Below are 22136 nucleotides of genomic sequence, written 5' to 3'. Positions count from 1 at the left end.
GCACAGAAAAGGACCAAAATAACTGCACTAAGTTCTTCCTTCTAGTCACTGTGATGCCTAAACTGCAGCTATCAGTATTCCTTGGCACATAAATAGAGAAAAACTGAGCACAGTTTTTCCCCCCATCTCTTCTAATTTTTTTCTTTTATCAAATATTATCTATTTAACTCTAAAGGATCCATTAAATGCAACAAACACAAAACAAAAGCAAAGCTGTTGAGTACAGCCCAAATCTCAGCTCCACTCCCCACACAGGACAGGCAGGGCATCATGCTCCTGCCAGTGCAGATGCACGGCACTGACAGCATGCATGGGATCCCGTGTGTGCTCTCTCCACTCACTAGTGTAGTGTTGTCCTTTTCGTTCCTAGTTATGGAGTGACTGTTGTGTACCTACTAAAATTCAAAATCTGCCAGTCATCGATTCTCCAGGTAGTTTATTTTGTGACTGTTTTGGTTGATGTTATATAAGACATTTGTTACTTCTTTGATAAAACAATGTTTCATTGTAATCCTAAGCACACTTAAAGAAAAAGATCTCATGAAATAAAGAAAACAAGCTATATTTTACTATGCTGCAAGACAAAAAAATTCTGCGTAATCACTGGTGCAACAATACAGAGAGAAACGTATGTCCTGATCTGCTGGCTAAACTAGAAGGCAATTCAAGCTAGTTTAACAGGCCAGAATCTCATTCATTTTATTGGAACTGCGCTCTACTCTAAGAATAGCCAAGCATCACCACCTTTTAGTTTGTATTTTATACTGGATTATAACATTATATATGTTAGTAATATTGCTGTATTTCATGGCCAATTACAAATCAGAAAATAACTAAGTGAAAATAACTAAGAAATATCTGGATCTTAGACAGAAGCAGTAAAGTCATTAGAATAACTTTTTTCTATGACCTTACATATTTTATAATTTTAACTACCTCATCATAGCCAGCAAACTTGTGTTCAAACCCTTACTCTAAATATTGTTCTGTGCCACTTGGCACTTTAATTTCTTCATCCATGAAATGGAAATACCATGTACTCTCACTGAACTAGTTGAAGAGTTAAATAACAGTGACATGTCTAAGACAGCAAACAGAGTCAATCAATAAGTTTTCCCAAACTTTGGGACAAAACCTACATTTCCAAAATACTCTAAGTCTTTGTTCATTATACATACAAAACTTTTTATGGTTCATAAAACTACATAAATGTACTATGCTTATTAATATGAATTATATAGGCACATAAAATACAACTTTGTTATACAAAAAATTTGACCTCTAAAGTTAATGTCCTATAATACAATTAACATTATATAGTAGTAATTTTTGCTTATTTTGTATTTTATAGGTTCAAAGTGGCACTGGCAGCTGGGCACAATGGTGCACACCTAGGTACTCAGGAGATAGTATCAACAGGACTTCTAGAACCCAGGTGTTCAAGGCCACCCTAGGGCAATATAGTGAGACTATCTTAAACAATAAAACATGGTAGTGTAATTTGTAGTCCTTTTAAAACAAATTAAATTCTTCCAAAAAGTTCAATTTCAACTTTTATTTTCCTTATCTACTTCTTCAGGCTGAACAAGTAAGTTTAGAGAGAGGCAGTCTCCTAAATCATCTTGCTCTCTTTAGGACAATCTACCAACATCAGGACAGGAGTTAAAGGATGTGGAGAAGGGAGGAGGTAACACATGCTTTGCTTAAGCAGAAAGGAAGGTGTTTTGTTGGAAGACTGATCAAAATGCAATGCTGCTTCTTCTGAAGAGCCTGGTTGTCTTCTTTCCTTGTTGTAACATACATGCCATCCATGTGGGACTCCAATGTACATTCCAAAAGGAATGTGATCACAAGATTTAAGTCATAGAGAGGGAGCACTGAATGTTCCTGGAAAGCATTAAAACTAAACAGTGCTGGGGAGATCTTTATCTAGTTTTAATTTGCCACTGATATCACTTCAAAATTTTGTTGTACTTGGACTGTAAATCAATAAAAACAATTTCATAAATTCTTCTATATATGCAATATTAAAACATGTTAATTTAGCAGATGCCTTACTAAAACAAAACATTAGTTTTAACAAAAATAGGAAATAATACAGGATTCTATCTTCATTTACTTTATTTAATACAGTAATTAAGTAACTGAGTATGCCAGAGCTGATGCTATCTAGACTTCTATAAATACACATATATTTTACTCTAGCATTTTAAAAAATAGGGAAAAGTCTGGGCACACAAACAGGCACATGTGGAAAGCAAAGCAGAAGAGACCAAACATAAGCTTGCCTTCACATAGCAGGTCAGAGAAATGAAGAGACAATAAAGAACTCAAACTTAAAGCAAGATCACATATGTAACAAGACAAGTACCCCAAAACAAGGCACGAAAGCAAATGGATAAAAAGAATACCAAAGAAAGGCCCAGGAGAGTCACAGGCCAGAAAATGAAGAGCCAAGAAGAGTTTTACACACTTGGTTCAGTCCCTTTACAGGGATCATAAATTCAATTAGGGTGAGCTTCTTCATCAGATTCATGCGTGTAAGGGGAAGACCTGATTGGCTGGTATATGCAAGAGGCTGACTTAGGAGGGACCAGCTCACAGATGCCTAGGAAAACTTAAAGAAGCAGCGGGGGGCGGTGGGGGGCACTGCTGAATTGTTGCTTGCAGCCATCCTGAATGAGACTGGATTAGACATGGGTTCTAGCCATGTCAGGGCAGGCAGTCCTGGGGATGCTACCTAATAAGAAACTTAGTTGCTCCTGTCCTTCTTTAACAGGGAGGATGGATGGGATTTTCAAGACATTCCTATACTATTAAGAGATCAAAGTTAAGAATTTCAAGTATACACTTAAAAAAAAAAAGAATTTCAATAGAAAGGCACAGTATTTTCAACAAAAGCAGAGAAGAAAAATTTCCCCAAATAGGGAAAGAGATGCCAGTACAAATACATGAGGCATTTAGACCATTGTACAGACAAGACACCAAAAAATCCTCTCCCTACCATATTATAATGTAACTACTAAAAACACAGACCAAAGAAAATATATAAAAAGCAGCAAGAGAGAAACATCTAGTCATCTATAAAGGAAATCCCATCAGAGTAATAGCAGATTACTCAACATAAGCAAAAGCCAGAAGAGCTTAGAATGTTCCAAGTTCTGAAAGACAATGATCACCAACTGAGACTACTACATCCAGGAAACGTATCTGCCATAACTGAAGGAGAAACAGGAACTTCATGATAAAAATAGGCTAATGGAATGCATGACCACTAACCCAGCTCTACAGAAAATACTTGAAGGGATCCTTCAGACTGAAGAGGAAAAACTACATATACATTAGACCACAGAAAAGAATAAACCACGTTGAAATAGCAGTTAATGCAAGAGCAAAACAGAAAAACAGCAAATGCTTACAAAATCAAGGATAGCAGAAATACACACTTTTCAACAATAATTCTTTTTTTAAAAAAAGATTTTATTTTTATTTATTTATTACAGACGGGGGGGGGGGTGAGAGAGAGATTGGGCACACCAGAGCTTCTAGCCACTGCAAACGAACTCCAGACTCATGCACCACTATGTGCATCTGGCTTACATGGGACCTTGGGAATCAAACCGGGGTCCTTAGGCTTTGCGGGCATGTGCCTTAACTGCTAAGCCATCTCTCCCACTCAACAATAATTCTTAATATCAATAGTCTCAGTGGCCCAACCAAAAACAGAGTTGCAGACTGGATTAAAAGGTAGGATCCTACTGTTTGTTGTCTCCAAGAAACACACCATTCCATAAAAGATGTATATTACCTGAGGGTTAAAGGATGGAAAATATTTCAATAAAATGTGCCGAGGAAGCAAACAGGTGTTGCTAGTCTAATATCTAACAAGATAGATTTCAACCCAACATTAGAAGAGAAGAAGATCACTTTAGGGCTAGAGGGATGGCTCGGGGGTTAAGGCATTTGCCTGCAAAGCCAAAGGACACAGGTTCAATTCCTTAGGACCCACATTAGCCAGATGCACAAGGGGCACATGTGACTGGAGTTTGTTTACAATGGCTGGAGTCCCTGGCATACCCATTCTCCTTCTCTCCCCCTCTTTCTCTGAAAAATAAATAAATAAAAATAGAGTATATAAAAAAAAATCACTTTATATTGATTAAGGGAACAACCCAACTAGAGAATACAATTCTAAATACACATGCACCAAACATGGGTACACCTAACTTCATTAAACAAATACTACTAGATGTAAAGTCACAGATAACCCCAAACACAACTGTAATGGGTGACTTCAATGTCCTATTCTCACCAACTAGCAAGTTATCCTGAAAAAAGTTAACAGAGAAATATCTTGATTAAATGACATCTACAGACCATTCCATCTAAATGCACACATTCTTTTCAGAAGCAGGTGAAGGATTCTCTAAGTTAGCCATATAATAGAATACAAAACAAATCTTAACAAATACAGGAAAAATGAAATAATTCCTTGTATTCTATGTAATCACACCAAGATTAAAATACTAATCAACAAGAAATACAGAACACACACAAACACCTGGAAATTAATGATGAAAGGTTCATTGAAGAAAACAAGAAGGAAATAAAACAAAATTCCTAGAATCAAATGATAATAAAAATATAACATATAAGACCTATGGAATACAATGAAGCCAAACAGGAAAATTTATAGCTTTAGGTATCTAATATTTATTAAGAAATTAGAGAGGTCACAAATAATTAACTTAATGATATTGAAGAACAAACTAAACTGAAAGTCAGTAGATGGAAAGAAATAATATAATAAAGGCCAGGGCAGAAATCAATAAAATAGAAATCAAAAGAACAACACAAAGACTCAATCAGACAAAAGTTCAGTCCTTTAAAGGATGAAAAAGATTGATAAAGTCTTCAAGAAACTTACCAAAATAAAGAGGGAAGAGACCCAAATAAATAAAATTAGAAATAAAAAGAGCACCATTACATCAGATATCAATGAAATTCAGAATCATAAGCACGTACATAAAGAATACACACACACACATTCCATTAAATTGGAAAAGTCTAAAAAAATGGATGAATTTCTAAGTATATATGACCTGCCAAAAAACATTTAAACAGATGTACAACAAAGCATGCACATCAAAGCACTTATAACAACAACAATAAAAAAATCTTTCAACTGAAAAAAAAAACTCCAGGACCAGATGGATTTACTGGTAAATTTTATCAGATCTTCACAAAAGTACACCAGTGCTTCTCAGACTATTCTATAAAACAGAAAAGGCAGGAACAATACTAAACTCCTTTCATGAAACCAGTATTACCTAACACCAAAACTAGATAAAGACAAAACAAAAAGAAAGAAACAAACAAATAAAAGTACAGATTCTTCATGTACATAGATGCAAAAATTCTCAACAAAATACTGGTAATCCAAATAGAGGAACACAACCAAAAGATCATTCATGGGGCTGGAGAGATGACATAATGGTTAAGGCATTTTGCCTGCAAAGTGTAATGACCTGGGTTCAATTCTCCAGTAATTTTTCAATCTGTCTCTCTCTCTTTCTTTCTTCTTTGCAAATGAATAATTTAAAAAAAATGATTCATCCTGATCAAGTAGGTTTTATTCCAAAGATGCAGGATGGTTCAACATATGCAAATTTTTGAAACACACTATTAAAAGGGTCTCAATGTCAAAACTCACATTATCATCTCAATAGATGCAGAAAAATATTTGACAAAATCCAATAGCCCTTCATGATAAACTGGGAATAGAAGGAACATATCTCAATATAATAAAGGCTAATTATAATGGACCTATAACCAATATTATGCTAAATGGGGAAAACTCAATGCATTTCACCTAAAATCAGGGTTAAGACAAGAGTGTCCACTTTCTCCACTTTTATTTAATATAGTAAAGGAAGTCTTAGCTATAGTAATAAGACAAAGAGACATAAATAGAAGGGATACAAACAAGGTAGGAAGAAATCAAATTAGGATTATTTGCAGATGACATGATTCTATACAAGGGACCCTAAAGATTACCAAAAAAAGAAAAACTGTAAAAGGTAATAAATGATTTCAGCAAAGTAGAAGGAGAGAAAATTAACACATAGAACATAGAAATCAACACCCTTTCCATATACCAATAACAAACATGCTAAGGATAAAATCAGGGAAAAATTCTCATTTATAAAGAAAATTAAGTCCTTTGGAAGAAACCTAACCAAGAGAGTGAAGAATCTGTATAATGAAAACATTAAAACACTAAAGAGAAAAATGAAGACACTAGGATGTTAGGCAAGTAGAAGGATAAGTATAAATTGATCTCTCTCCCATGTATAAGAATCAAGTCCAAATGGATCAAGGACTTTAATTATTAGACCTGAGACTCTGAAACTGTCAGAGGGAAAGCAGAGGAAACACTTCCAACATATAGACACAGGCAAAAACTTTATGAATAGAACCCCTGTCACTCTGGGAGTAAGATAGATTAATCACCCATTGGTACTTAATGAAATTAGAAAGCTTTTGTATAGCAAAGGACACTGAGAATACAGCAAAGAGACCGTTTACAGAATGGAAGAAAATCTTTGTCAGCTATAAATCTGACAGAGGATTAGTATGTGGGATTTATAAATAAATCAAAAAACTAAATAAATCAAATAACCAAATCAAAAAAGGGGGTTACTAGCCAGGCATGGTGGCACATATCTTTAATCCCAACATTTGGGAGGATTACCATGAGTTTAAAGCCACCCTGGGACTACACAGTGAATTTCAGGTCAGCCTAGGTTAGAGTGAGACCCTACCTAGAAAAACAAAAAAGGGGGGGGGGAATTATAGAACTGAATAAAGTTCTCAAAAGAATAAATAAAAATAGCCATTAAACATCTAAAAACATATTATAAATCCTTAGCTATCAAGAACATACACAAAAAAACTACTTTAACATTCCATCTCACTGTTATCAAAATGGCTACCATCAAGAAATTTAAAAAAAAATAGTAACAATCAAACAATAAAAACAAATACTAGTGAGGGTTTGGAAAAGAGAAAGTCCTCATTGGTAGGAATAAAAACTGGTACAGCCAGTTGATTGAGGAAATCAGTGTGGACATTCCTAAGACAGATAAAAATATATTTACCATATGACCCAGCTATACTACTCCTTGGCATATAACTAACTCTACTCGCTGCCTTATACATACTTACACATCCATGTTAATTGCTTTTCTATTTACAATAGGTGATAAATGGATAATGACCATGTGTAATATTTACACAATGGAGTTTTATTCAGCTATAAAAAAGTAAATTATAAAAATCTTAGGGAAATGGATGCATCTGGAAAAGATTATACTAAATGAAGTAACCCAGGCCCAGAAAGTCAAATGCATACCATGTTCTCTCTCATATGTGGATCCTAGCTTCACATGTTTAAGTATGTAAATAAGTTGGAATAGAATCAGTAGTAGAGACCAGGAAGCTAGAAAGGGGCTATAAGAAAGGGAAGAAAGGCTGGGGCTAAGAGGATGGTAAAGTAGATATGCAAGTGGAAGGCAGAATACTGGGGGTGGGGGGGGGTAATGGTCTAAAAACAGGGAGTAGAGGAGAGTCAGGTGTAGAAGAAAGTTAATCAAAATTTGGGCTGGAGAAATGGCTTAGCGGTTAAGTGGTTGTCTGTGAAGCCTAAGGACCCCGGTTCAAGGCTCGAATCCCTAGGACGCATGTTAGACAGATGCACAAGGGGGCGCACATGTCTGGAGTTCGTTTGCAGTGGCTGTCGGCCCTGGTGCACCCATTTTCTCTCTCTATCTGCTTCTTTCTCTCTCTGTCACTCTCAAATAAACAAATTAAAATAAACAAAAAAATAAAAATTAACATTTATGGGAATCTACTTTTTCACTAATAATATATGTTAATAAAGAGAGTTTGGCCAGAAACATCTTGTGGAGGTAGAAGTGTGCCTTTAAGTCTCAAATTTGTTATTAGAAAAACTTCAGTGTTAAGAGTGGGATTATCTTTCAGGGAGTTATTGGCTGGGCAGGCTCCTAATGCTCCCAAAATGTATAGGCTATTGCCAAGGGTTTTGGTTGCCCATCAGAACTAGATGGTCAGACCCTATAGCTGAAGATTCCACATGCTTGGGCTGCAGATCTCTGAGAAATCAAACTGGAGCTGAGCTGCAAACCTCCTTCTTGTCTAGCTGGTCAGGATGCTGAAAAGAGCTACGCAGCATGCAGCCTTTTGGGAAAAAAAAAAAAATCATCCATAGTCTTAACTGGCAGTGGACACCCTGCAAGCTTTATGGATTGGCCAAATGTGCCAATTAGTGCAATGGTGGCATGTCCATTATGGGGGAAATCAACTGTTCTCTGATTGGACTGGCAGCCTGCTCCACAGGAGGGAATCCATGACTGGTACTGAAAACCTAGTCAATAATCTATAGCTGGAGAGATCATAAGTTCTGGGGGAGGGGGAACTTAATACTGTTCTCTAATTACGGATATTATGCTGCTAAACTGTCCTTTAAACACTTATGTTCATGCCCATCTACGAATGCTACCTTCACTTTTGGTTAGAGAAGCTTCTTTTCAGATGGTGGTGACCAATGAGGTGACTCAAAATTCACCATAGTGCTGAGAAGAAGAAGAGACAGTGGTGTGTTCATCACTAAATGAGATAATTACCACATCTTCCAAGGTTCGGGAACTGTTGGATGATGGAACTAATGTAAGAGCCAAAGGATGAGGAGAAGTGTTTACAATACTGTCCACCAGACACAAAGTGACCTTGATATTCATGACCTCAGAGTGGCTGATGCTACCTTACACAAGCCCTACATAATAGGAGGAAGAAAATTGGTGACATCTAAACAGTAGAGAGACTAGTTCGAAATAAGAAGGGATTCAGTAAGAGAGGACTTTTGGGGGGGGGTGGTAAAAGGGAAGGTGGTGAAAGGGGTTTATGATCATGGTATATTGTCCATATTTATGGAAGTTGTCAATAACAAAGTTAAAAAAATAAAAGGTATGTTAATTTTCAGATTGTTACTACAAGATGAAAAAAACCCAAAAGATATTAATGATAAAACCAACTTTCCTTTATACAATTATACAAACAGTAACCAGTTATAATTAAATGAACCTGAAAGTATAAATACAACAAAGTTATCCAGAAAGATGTAGGATTTAAGTATAGAAAACTGTAACATGTCCTTAGATGTACAAGACCTACAAGAACAGATGGGAAGCCTCATTAGAGAGCAAAATGAAATACAATGACTACATCAAAATGAAATCTTTGCTGAAAGATGTGTCAGGCAGAATAAGTATAAGGATTTACCAAAAAAGTGTATTTAACTCAGGGGGCAGAGGTAGAAGGATCACTGTGAATGAGATGCCAGCCTGGGCTACAGTGAGACCCTACTTCAAAAAACAAACAAACAAAAAAAAAGTATCTTTAAACAGAAAAGTAAACAATCTTTCCTGACATGTAGTAAAAAAAATTATTACCTTACCAGTGGCTCATATATATTGAGTTTACCACGCTCAAAGCATGCATTTATATTACATATAATTTAGTCCTCCTAATGATCCAACAGATCTGTATTTTTATTTCAGATATAAGGAAATTGAAATAGAAATACTGAGAAGCAGAATATCTTGACCAAAGTAACATTAAAGACAGATAAAGGTCTTCTGTTGTGGGAAAGTCTCTGATACATCCTTCTAGAAAATTTGGTTACCTTTATTCATTCAATTAACAAATATTTAGTGAATGGCTAATCAAATCCTGTTCTGAACCTGGATATGCAGCAATGAAAAAGTTAGACATTATCACTATACACTGTTCTATATACTAATGTGAGAGATAGAATATGAGCAGGAAAGTATCACTTCAAACAGCGACAGGGATGCTTCAAAGGAAATAAAAGTGGGTGACATGATAGAAGTGTACTTTTTATCAGTGTTCAAAAAGCCATCTTTAAAAAAATTGAGGTAAATATGGTTAAATATTAAATATTATTAATTATTAAAACACTTAAATAAGATAGTAAATAATTCCAGACAAGCAGAAGAGCAAAGCCTTGATTTGGGCTAGGTAAGAGTGCTCTTGGACTTCTAGAAAGCAGTTCAACTTGTCTCAAGTAGAGATAGCAAGTAGATGACAGCACACTGGTGTTCATTAAGGGACCTACACATTTGGTCTTTAAACCAGTAATATCACTGTCCTACAGCAATAAAGGTATGTATATAAATACGACATGCAAAAGACTGTTAGTAATTAGACACTTTAACAGTAAAAATGCTTAGAACAATGCAATGTTTACATTTGAAAAGCAGAGACAAGATTATATACTGCACACAGTTAATAAGAGTCAGATAGCACCACATACACACATGGAAAGATGTCCAAGACATATTATGTGAACAAAGCAAGCAGATTAATATATATGACATGATTTTACTTAGTAACACGAGGCTTATATATTATGGTATCATTAAGTTTAGCCCATGTCTACTTCATTATACATTCCAATTGTTTTTTAATGTGAGAGAATTTGCACACCAGGACATCCAGTCACTGCAATCAAACTCCAGACGTGTGTGCTCCCTTATGCACAAATGCGACCATGGGTGCTTGCATCACGGTGCATCTGGTTTACATAGGACTTAGAGAATTGAACACAAGGCTTCACAGGCGAGCTACTTAACCACTATGCTATCACTCCAGCCCAATTCCATTTTTTATGTTTTGTTTGTTTGTTTGTTTGTTTGTTTTAGAGATAGGGTTTCACTCTAGCCCAGGCTGACCTGGAATTCACTATGTAGTCTCAGGGTGGCCTTGAACTCATGGCAATCCTCCTACATCTGCCTACCAAGTGCTAAGATTAAAGGTATGTGCCATTATGCCCAGCTTGCAATTCCAATTTGTGTGTGTGTGTGTGTTGGTTTTTCTAGGTAGGGTCTCACTCTAGCCCAGGATGACCTGGAATTCTGGAATTCACTATGTAGTCTCAGGGTAGCCTCGAACTCATGGCGATCCTCCTACCTCTGCCTCCTGAGTGCTGGGATTCAAGGTGTGTACCACCACACCCAGCTGGTAGCAATTCCAGTTTTTTATCCCACTTTCTCCAAGCAAATATCCTATATGCCATCCTCCTATATGCCACCCGTTCTCTAATTCAGTCCCTGCTAACATTCTGGATAATTTTTTTTTTAATTTTTATTTATTTATTTGAGAGCAACAGACACTGAGAGAAAGACAGATAGAGGGAGAGAGAGAGAGAATGGGCGCACCAGGGCTTCCAGCCTCTGCAAACGAACTCCAGACGCATGCGCCCCTTTGTGCATCTGGCTAACGTGGGACCTGGGGAACCGAGCCTCGAACCGGGGTCCTTAGGCTTCACAGGCAAGCGCTTAACCGCTAAGCCATCTCTCCAGCCCATATTCTGGATCACTTTAATCCACTGCTCATTTCTTTACCCAGGAAGATTAGTGGCACAAAAATACAAACATGTTAAAAGTGCAAAGAAGATCATTTTCTTATAATTTAAAAACATAATGCATTCTAACTTTGAAATGACTAAAGTAGCTCTAACAATTTTACAGTAGTCAGATGATATCACAATCTTTATTTTAAAATCAGAAATTACATGAACAATTAAAAGCAATTAAATATGCAGTTAGTTGAAACTAAGAAAATGAACTGCTCTTACCTCTACTTTTGTTCGATAGAGAACCAGTCGTTTAAGGCTGCATAACTTGGCAATGTGGTTGAAAGCTTGAGGTGGTAGTTTATCACAGGAGGAGAGATTTAAGTCTTGTAGATTTGGACACATCTCAGAAATAACCTCTAAGCAAGTTTCATTAAGAAAATGGCTGCAAGATAATTCGAGGCGTACTAATTCAGATCCACATGCCTTCAGAAACCTGAGAAAACAATATTCCATTTTTATAGAAACTATGAAGTTCTATCACCTCTGAACTGACACGCTTAGAAAAATGAATTTCTGGTAAGGGAAAAATAACTTGTTTCACTTACATTTGTATTTGTTGCATGCTAAAATCAAATTGGGAGGATAAAATGGATTCATATCACACAAGGTCAACTAATGCTAAATGGCAATTAAGAAAGCTGAGGAGAGAGTTCTCCCTACTGTAATCCCCATTTGAGTTAGATAAATCCCAAAAACAAAGCTTAAAACTTTTGGAACATACTCTCCTCTTAATAATGCTCATTTAGTACATGGTAACATATTTTCAACACTGCATACAAAATGACAGCTTTACTTAAAAGGCAGAAAATATTTTATCAGAATAGAAATCATAGTATTTATCCTAGTTGCATGACAGTTGAGGGTTAACCAGTTCTGCTCACATCTATCACTTGAAAGTGATCTAAAAGTAAATACAAATCTAGTGCATGTGGCTCAATGAACCTTTATCAAGGGAAATGAACCCTAACACAGGACACCAATTATCCCTGTTGAGTTCTCTAGACAATCTAACCAACCAGTATCACCTGAGCAATATTAGCACTATATTAACTTATGCCCTATCTGTTTTTCTAAATGACTTACTAAATCAGAACACTCATATAAATGCAGGAACACTAAAATAGAAGTCAAATGTGGATCACTTCTTCTGTTGCCCTACCCTATTTTGTAGCAGTAACATAGGAAAAGGCATGGTGTTCCTTAGTATTGTCTCCACTCTGAGGCACACTGGAATAGTATTTAACACACTGCCTCACAGTTTTGAACATTAAATATGGGACATCAGCTTGATAAGGTCAGAGCACCCCAGTATCCTTAAAATAAAGCTGGCTAGATATAAATCATTTTTTCATTAATATTCCTTATGGAAGTGTGATTTTAATGCACAGTAACATACATGTTTTGTCTTGGTTAATGAATTATTCGGAAGGATATTAACTTCTATATTTCCTATAGCCTATTCATTCAATGCTAATTCTCTTAGAGTGTTTTGGCATGAGCACGTGTATGTGCATGCATGCTTGTGAGCGCAGACTTTTGTGCCAAAGTGCATGCATGTGGAAGTCAAAGGATAACATCAAGTGTCTTTCTTCCTTGACTACTCTCCCCCCCTTCATTTATTGTGCTGGGTCTCTCACTTAAACAAGATTTCATTGATTCAGCTGGCTTAACTAGCCAGTTTGCCCTGGAAATTCCCTGTTTCTGTTTTCTTAGTGCCAGGATTATAGGAAGGTTGCCATGCCTACCAGCACTTACAGGGGTCTGGAGAGCTGAACTCAGGTCCTCATATTTGCATGGCAAGCACTTCCTCCACTCAGCAATTTTCACAGCCATTATAAAGTATTTCATGATACAGAGTGTTTTATGAGGAGACCTAAGTTCAGACACACAATCCTGAACTAGGTCTCCTGCTAAGAATAAATCTCTGTAGAGAGAAGTAAGTTACTTAGCCTTATAATTCACCTAGAGTAACACAAGTTTATAAGAAGCATTTTGCTAAATGGTAACTTGTACCTAGACTCACCATGTAGGTAGACATCTGAATCTGAGTTTACTTATCACAAAAATAAAAGTTGCTCATCACCACAGCCTATGTGACACAAAGAGGTAAGGGGAGAGTTGGGTATAAATGTTCATGGCTTCTGATTCATAATCTTAACTTTTCTTAGCTAATCCAAATGGGTGATAACACAGTATATCTGAGATAATTTTAATTTCGAAGAACTCAAAATATTAATATATACAGTCCAAAAATAAAGTTATAAGAAACAAAACTTCTTACTTAACTCTGTATGGAACTGCTCTGCAATGGTAGAAGGGAGAAAGAAAAAAGTTTAGAAATGGTACTTACTAGGAATCAATGCAAGAGATAACTATGTACAATACAGGCAAAGGAATAAGTATGTGAGAAGGTGTAATAAGCTTTTTATACTTGAGATTTGGAATTCTGTCAAGATAACTGATAAAGTCATTCAATCTAGAAAGCATACAAGAATGCCTCCTGAAGGAATGAAAATGAAATGCATACAACAGACAGATCAAGCTCACATCTAGAGAGAGAACAAGGCAGCACAGCACCTATTTGAAAAAAAAAAAATGGAACTGCTATCAATGGAGATGGGCCATCTGAATGGAGTCTTGTGACTAAGCTTCAAAGCACAAATGGGAAGGGAGGCAAACAATCTGCAGAATGCAAAAAGGGAGCTACAATAGATGCAATTTTAACTAGTACTTCTAGGCATGAGCAATACTCATTATGGGTCATCACAAATCTGTGCCTGGAATAGGATTTTAATAACTAATTAAAAGCTTTTAGTTTTATTTGTTCCAATTTAAGCTATTTCTCTACTAGTCTATGCAATTAAAAAAAATCCTGGGCTGGAGAGATGGCTTAGCGATTAAGCGCTTGCCTGTGAAGCCTAAGGACCCCGGTTCGAGGCTCGGTTCCCCAGGTCCCACGTTAGCCAGATGCACAAGGGGGCACACGCGTCTGGAGTTCGTTTGCAGAGGCTGGAAGCCCTGGCGCGCCCATTCTCTCTCTCTCCCTCTATCTGTCTTTCTCTCTGTGTCTATCGCTCTCAAATAAATAAATAAAATTAAAAAAAAAATCCTGAGAAATTCTTTAAACTCTACTAAGTCCTAACTTGTGAAGGTAAATGACAGCACACTTCCTCCCAAAGACTCACTCCACAAGTGGCTTGTCATCAAGAGTCTCGAGCTTTAAATGTTCTTTTTTTCTTTAACGTATTATAAATAAGTCTTCTTCACAGTAATGAGCATAAATAGACCATACTTATTCATAGATTACTCATTAATAATCAACCATGAATATTTATTGTTTATTCTCGGAGTGTTGCCTCAAGTCATATGACTGTCAATTCAGAGCCAAGTCAAAGGGGCAACAGCAATCTGCAGACAGAACTCCCGTATGCTCCAATCCAAATTTTTCCTCTCCCTTTATTTAAACTCATCTTAGTAGGAACAGTGACTATACTTGAAAGGAATGGTTTTACTGGCTGAAAAACTACAGTAAAATATGAGCAAAAATTACATATACATTTCTGAGATTATTCAGTCTGTCAGCAACTAACATGGGTGAAATGAAAAGTGAGTAAGAAGATTGGAGCCCAAACTTTGCAAAAGAACATCTTTATCCATTAGCTCTAAACTAAAAAAAAAAGAAAAAAACTGCAATGCTAAGATTTCATCTCATGGCTAAAGAGTTTTTACAACTTGGTTTAATATGATCTCTACAGTTTAGTCCTATTGTGACCTGAGGCAGCACTCAGTCAAAGCTAGACTTCAGCTATTAACAACACACACACACACACACACACACACACACACACACACACACACACATCACTCGTTACCACCCTGTCATTTTATTTGCATGTTTCCATGCTCACCTTTGTAACTTTACCTTCTCGGTACAAAGAAAGATCTGTAGTGGAATCACAATGACAACATCTGCTACAATGTTTTAAATACAAGGGTGAAAATAAACTAAATTCCAAACTTAAAACAAAAGGGGGGGGGGGGGTCTGGAGAGATACTCAGTGGTTAAAGCACTTGCCTGCAAAACCCAACAACCAGAGTTCAATTCACTAGGACCCTTGTTAAGCTAGATGCACAAAGTGGTACACATATCTAGAGTTCGTGTGTAGTGGCTAGAGCCCCTGTCATGCCCATCCTCTGTCCCTCTATGTCTGTCTGTCTCTCTCTACTTGCAAATAATTAAATAAAAATATTTTTTAAAAAATCTATAGGAGCCAGGCGTGGTGGCGCACGCCTTTAATCCCAGTACTCGGGAGGCAGAGGTAGGAGGATCTCCGTGAGTTCAAGGCCACCCTGAGACTACAGAGTTAATTCCAGGTCAGCCTGGACCAGAATGAGACCCTACCTCGAAAAACCAAAAAAAAAAAAAAAATCTATAGGAATTCCAGCATGAACCTTCAAGTCAGGTCTACACATAACCATTCATCAAATACTGCTGCTGTGGTTCCCCAGGGCCACTCCACTGTGCTCCAATGCATTGCCATCTGCTGACCAGATAGGCCAGAAGGACATAACACTAACTGCGTACATAGTACCTCTGTAACAAGATGCAAAATAAAGACAGGACTGCACAATAATCAGTGTTTGTTATAAAATTGTTCAGTACTATAACTGTCTGTGGTTGTATGTTTTAACTCCTAAACTGCATAGAATAAACTAAAGAGAAAAAAATATTCCTGCCAGATGTGGTGGCACATGCCTTTAATCCCAGCACTTGGGAGGCAGAGGTAGGAGGACTGCTGTGAGTTCAAGGTCACCCTGAGACTGCATACTGAATTCCAGGTCAGCCTGGGCTAGAGGGAGACCCTACCTCAAAACAAAAAAACAAACAAACAAACAAAAAAAAGATTTTGGGCTGGAGAGATGGCTTAGCGGTTAAGCACTTGCCTGTGAAGACTAAGGACCCCGGTTCAAGGCTCAACTCCCCAGGACCCACGTTAGCCAGATGCACAAGGGGGTGCACGCATCTGGAGTTCATTTGCAATGGCTGGAAGCCCTGGTGTGTCCATTCTCTTTCTCTCTGCCTGTTTCTCTCTATGTCTGTCACTCTCAAATAAATAAGAATAAACAAAAAAAAATTTTAAAAAAAAGATTTTTATGATGCAGAATGATGCTTCCTGATACCACTTGTTCTGTCCCTCACACCCAGATCATCATGGTTTATGATCAACAGTATAAGCTCCCAATAGTTTATGGTCGCAATAGTCATGATTAGCTTCAGTACTTCTTGGCCTTATCAGCAGTAAGGCAACTGAACAGGCTAAAGTGTTTTGAAACACGGAGATGCAGAAAGGACTAAGATACTGCTGGAATTCCAAAAGTATGAAGATTTAGCTTGCTAAATATTTGAAATAAGGGCAAAGGAAGTCCTCAGAAACAGCACCAGATCCAAGGTCTCTTTGATTTCATTAGGGCCTCCACACTTCTGCTCCTCTTTTTCCCTTAAATGGAGTCACAGAAAGCAGAATTCCTCTTCCCCAAGACAGGCTACAAAAACCATTCCTTTCTTTTCCCATAAACAGCAACGAACATATTACTCTCACCTCTCACTGCCTTTGTATTTCTATTTAAGAACTGGCCTCAAAGAAATTTTGTCAGCTTCATGGTACAAGTCTGTATTTCTAGCTACTCAGGAGGCTGAGGCAGGAAAATTATACATAGCTCAATGGAAGAGCATTTGCCCAGAATGTGAATGTTCCTGGGTTCATTCTCAGGACTGAGGACAATAACAAGCATGAAATTCTTTGACCAGCTTTGCACAATAGGTCAAAGGATCCTCACTACAGGAGTCCTGAGATATACTCAAGAAGAAGAAAAACTCCTACAGAGACCAAGAAGAATCTGAAGAGGCAGACCTTGCTGAGTCTATGATTACAAGATCATACTCTTTTTGCCCACTCTTCTATTTCTGAATGCCTGCTTACACTCCCACTTTACTGAACCTAAGCATCAAATTAAACAGCTTTTCCTACACTTGTTTGTCTTCATCCTCAAGGCTTCTGTGTCATGCAAAACTATGGACAAGTAATACTGTCAGCTTCTTTTCTTGTTAACCTATCTTGATGCAGTGTTGGCCATGCTCTTTCTCCTGGAAAGGAATCATCACTCGTCTGCCCCTAGATGTGACCACAGGACAGCTGCACACATCTAGCAGTGAACTCTTTCCCTGGATCTACTTCTGGAAGAAAAAAAAGGAAACTGAGTATATCCATAGATTCAATTATGCTGTGAGCCACTACTAGTCAGTTTAATTTGTCATGTGCAATGTAAACTACTGATGATACAGTGTGATGGTACACGCCTTTATGCATTTGGGTGGCAAAGGTAGGAGGAATGCCATGAGTTTGAGTCTACCCTGAGACAACACAGAGAATTCCAGGTCACCCTGGGCTAGAGTGAAGACTCTACCCTGAAAAAAAGAAAAAGAAAAAAAGCACCTGAAGTGTAAAGCACTAATACTAACATTCTGAACACATTATTAATATTTCATATATCTTCATTCTAGTATAATGTCATTATATATTTATTTACAAAACCACTTCATTTTTTATAATTTGAGCCATCAGGAAACAAGGCTCCATCTATAAATTTCTAATTCAAATAATACTACACCAGAATGCATCACCTGATCAAACAGAGATAGCTGCAAAACAGGATTATTCATTCATTAAAAAGAAAATTTCCCCAAAGTTTATCCATTACCTAACTTAAAAATGATGAACTCATAGGTAGCTTACATTGAGAACAACAATCAAAGTTAAGAGGAAAACACCTGTTTGTATCATAGGAAAAATTACTCTGACATTGCTAAATGAATATTCACTTATGCAAGCTTTCAAATGTTTAACAGGTGACATTTAGCAGTGAGGAAACTAAATGCTTAAATAGAAAGGAGCACAGACACCTGGGCAGGTCTGCAATGTGGTCGTCTATTCAGGCAGGCAATTGCATTTCAACATAATTAGCTCAAATGAGCTTCTAAATTTGGGCAATGTATTGCACATGTAATTAAGATTTAATTAAAAATGTTCTGTAATAAATTGTTTTCCATTTCTGACAAATCACATTAGAGTGGTAGATTTTCATTTGGAAATAGTTTTTTAAATGTGTTAATCATCTCGGCTGAAAATATGAGAAAGAAAAAAACAGTTCTGTTGAAAGTCACTTGGGATTTAAATGGTAAGAAGTAAAGGATATAGTTACCCTTCACATTGAGTTCTAACTGAAGAAGATGGTAAAACACTCATTTTTACAAACAGCACCATTCCAAACATACATCCTATTTCTCTTTTAGTTTTTTGTAGAACACACAATATATATTATTAATTTTTTATTATGACAACTCATATATTAAGTATAATCTATTCATGGAAAAAAGCTCAACCAGATGTTCCACTAACCTGCTAAATCCTACTACAGAGATGCAGCCTCTATTGCCAGTCCAAGACAAGTTAAGCCACTGGACAAGGGTGCATCGTGGCTGGAGAAACTCGAGAGAAGTATCATTTAGGTTCGCCCAGTATGGCTGCAGATTGAGGTGGAGGTACTGGAGTGGGTCACAGCAATGCTGGTTTAGTAGTTTACAAGTCTGTGCCAGTCTGCACAGGTCTGGCAATGTGAGGTGATTCAGTATTAGCTGAATGAGCTACCAAAAAGACAGAAAAACCAAGAGTAAAAATCAAGATCACCAAGGATAAAAAATGGTACCATTCTGTTAAAATTTAACCTAATAAAATGTAAGCAAATATGAAATAGTATCATATAGTAGAACAACATTTTCATAGTCAATAAACAAATATTCAACAAAATTACCCAAATGGAAAGAAACTACACATACATAAGACTGTCTTCAATTCCACAGATCATTCAAATACTTTATTTGTATTGACAACTCATTTTAATAGGATTCATAGATGTATTTTGGTCATCTGTTGAATGATACAATTTTTCAAAAACAACAGTTTCTATATGCCAGTCACTGGAAATACAAAATTAAAAAGTTACCTTTCTTAGAGACCTAAGGGGATTAAGAAATACAGTATGATTTAACAAAATTTAAAGAGATAGCAAAGAATGCTATCAGAGCCTCATAAGGCCTAACTCCATAGTGAAGTGTTTATGCCAGGAAAACTCAGGTCACAAGGGAGGGGCAATCTAGGTGAAAGGAGAGTGTAGTCTTAAGGATGGGGTACACAGAGGAGCAATGAAGACTACAGAAAGAAATTAAACTACAGTGACAGGTCAGAATGCTATGTTTTAGAAAGGGCGCTGTAGGAGGCAGGAGAGAGCCAGGGAGCTAATGTAAAGGTCCAAAAATGTGGGAAAAATGGGGTCCACTGAAGGCAGCTAGCAGCACTAAAGGAACAGAAAATATCACAAAATACAAAAATCATTAACAAGATGGAATGAAAAAAGATTCTCATCTTCAATTCAAGTTATCTCCTTGAGCTAGTCTGAGCTTTGTATTTTTTTCTTTTGTCTTGTTTTTAAAGTTGGGGACTTCAAAACAAGTTCTCAAAGAACTTCTAAAATTGTCTATATTCAACCATGAATCACTTTTTAAAAATTGAGTATTTGCTTAATGCTAAAAATCTTACTCACATGAGAGAAGCTAAGGTTTGTTGTTAATGAAAGGTATTCACCTAATCTTTCTGTCCTATAATTATATCCTTTACATAAGTGATCTTCTTCAATTTACCACATATTATGGAGCCATAGTAATAAAACCAGCATGGAACTGGCACAAAACAGTAGCTCAATGGAACAAAATATCCAGATATGAACTCATGCCCAAAATACTCATTGCAGAAAAACTGCCTCTTTAGTAAACAGTGATGGGAAAACAAAGAACAATGAAACTACTTCCTTATCACTTACTCTGTACAAAATGAACTCCAACTGGAGAGAAGACCTTAAATTAAGAATTGAGATTCCAAAACTGCTAAGGGAAAAAGCAGGACAAACACTTCAAAACAGACATAAAGAAGGACTTTCTAAGTAGGACTCTGGTCACTCAGGAAACAAGCCCAAGAATCAACAAATGCACTTCATGATACTGAAAAGCTTGGGCACAAAAAAGCAACCAGTTAACCAAAGGAAGAGGCAGCTCACATTGTGGAGAAAGTCTCTGCCAGCTGCACACGTGACAGAAGATTCGTATCTACAATATCTGGCACGCCAAGAGCTCAACAAAGCTAAACATGAAACTAACAGTCCAATCAAAACATGGGCTAAAGAAATGAAGAGAGCTCTCAAACAATAGGTATTTAAAAAACTGATTAGCATGCTTAGCCACCAGGGTATACAAACTAAAACTACTTTCAGATTATAACTCACCCCAGTCAGAATGGCTATCATTTAGAAAATAGAGACAAAAATGTTGGCAAAGGTGTGGGGAAAGATGAATCCTTTTTCACTGTTGGTGGGAGCACAAACTAGTGTAGCCACTCTGGAAATTAATGGGAAGTTTATCAAAAGGCTAAAACTAGAACTATTATGACATAGCTATACCATTCCTGTGCATATGACCAAAGGACTCTATATCCTACAACCAAGAAGACTGCACATCCATGTTCACTGTTGTTTATTCACAACAGCTATAAAATGAAAGCAGCATGGACATCCATTAACTGATGGATAATGAAAATACAGTTGATATACAATGAGATTTTATTCAGCTATAAAGAAAAGAAACTATGATATCTGCAGCAAAGCAGATATAACTGAAAAATATTATACTAAGTGAGGTTACCCCGGCTCAGAAAGACATATGCTACATGTCCTCATACATGGATTCTACTTCTAAAGTTTTATAGATTTGTGTTTAAGTTGAAATGATGTCTGTAGAGGCCAGGAAGCTAGAAGGGAGCCAAAAGAGAAATGAAAAACAGGTATTCAGTGGTGGAGGAGGTGGATCCACAGAGCACATGCATGTGATATGAAAGTACAGGGGGAATTCTCTATGCAAGATGGAAAGGCTTAAGCAAGGATAGGAATGGGGAAGGAAGTGAAGGGATGGGAGAGGATTGAACAAAACCAGGGACTAAAAAGCCAAATGGAAATCTACTACTTTTCCAGATAATTAAAAACATAGCAGAAAATGGTAGATCATGCCTTTAACCCCAGGCGGCTGAAGTAGGAGGATAACTGTGAGCTTGAGGTCATCCTGGGCTACAGAGTGAGCTCCAGGTCAGCCTGAGCTAGAATGAGACCATAAATAGAGAGGGTGGGGTTGGGAAGAAGGAGGCAGGGAGGGAGGGAGAGAGGGAGGAAGAAAAAGTTTGAAGAGTTCGCATGTGTGAATGATGCTGCTACCAAAAGTCAATTCAAGTGCCAGGGGTTGGACCCAGGTATGGACCCTGAGTGCTACCCCACAGACCTTCCAGGCACTGGTGGCATAATGGTTAAAGAGTTATTCAGCTCTTAATAGACTCTTTCTAACTGGATTTGAGGTCCACTCCACAGAAAGGAACTCATGCCTGACTCTGTAAACTTGGTCAAAAGTCCATGCCTGTGGAGATCATAGACTCTAGGAAAGGAGCCACTATGTTTTGCTAAGTGG

General features: G+C 37.1%; 1 protein-coding gene across 4 annotated transcripts in view; it reads right to left on the bottom strand.

Moving 5' to 3' along the window:
- The window catches only part of Fbxl4 (F-box and leucine rich repeat protein 4), a 106628-nt gene that overhangs the window by 49388 nt on the left and 35104 nt on the right, over positions 1-22136 (bottom strand). For all 4 annotated transcript variants that reach the window (XM_045155201.1, XM_004660592.2, XM_045155203.1 and 1 more), the window contains exons 5-6: positions 18976-19220; positions 11738-11951 (exon numbers count right to left, since the gene is read on the bottom strand). In XM_045155201.1, the coding sequence (XP_045011136.1) occupies positions 11738-11951; positions 18976-19220 (459 nt within the window). The remainder of the gene's footprint in view (positions 1-11737; positions 11952-18975; positions 19221-22136) is intronic.

The sequence above is a fragment of the Jaculus jaculus genome, chromosome 7 (genome assembly GCF_020740685.1).
Source record: "Jaculus jaculus isolate mJacJac1 chromosome 7, mJacJac1.mat.Y.cur, whole genome shotgun sequence".
NCBI lineage: Eukaryota > Metazoa > Chordata > Mammalia > Rodentia > Dipodidae > Jaculus > Jaculus jaculus.
The sequence above is the reverse complement of the archived record's forward strand: the minus strand, read 5'-3'. Positions and strand labels throughout refer to the sequence as shown.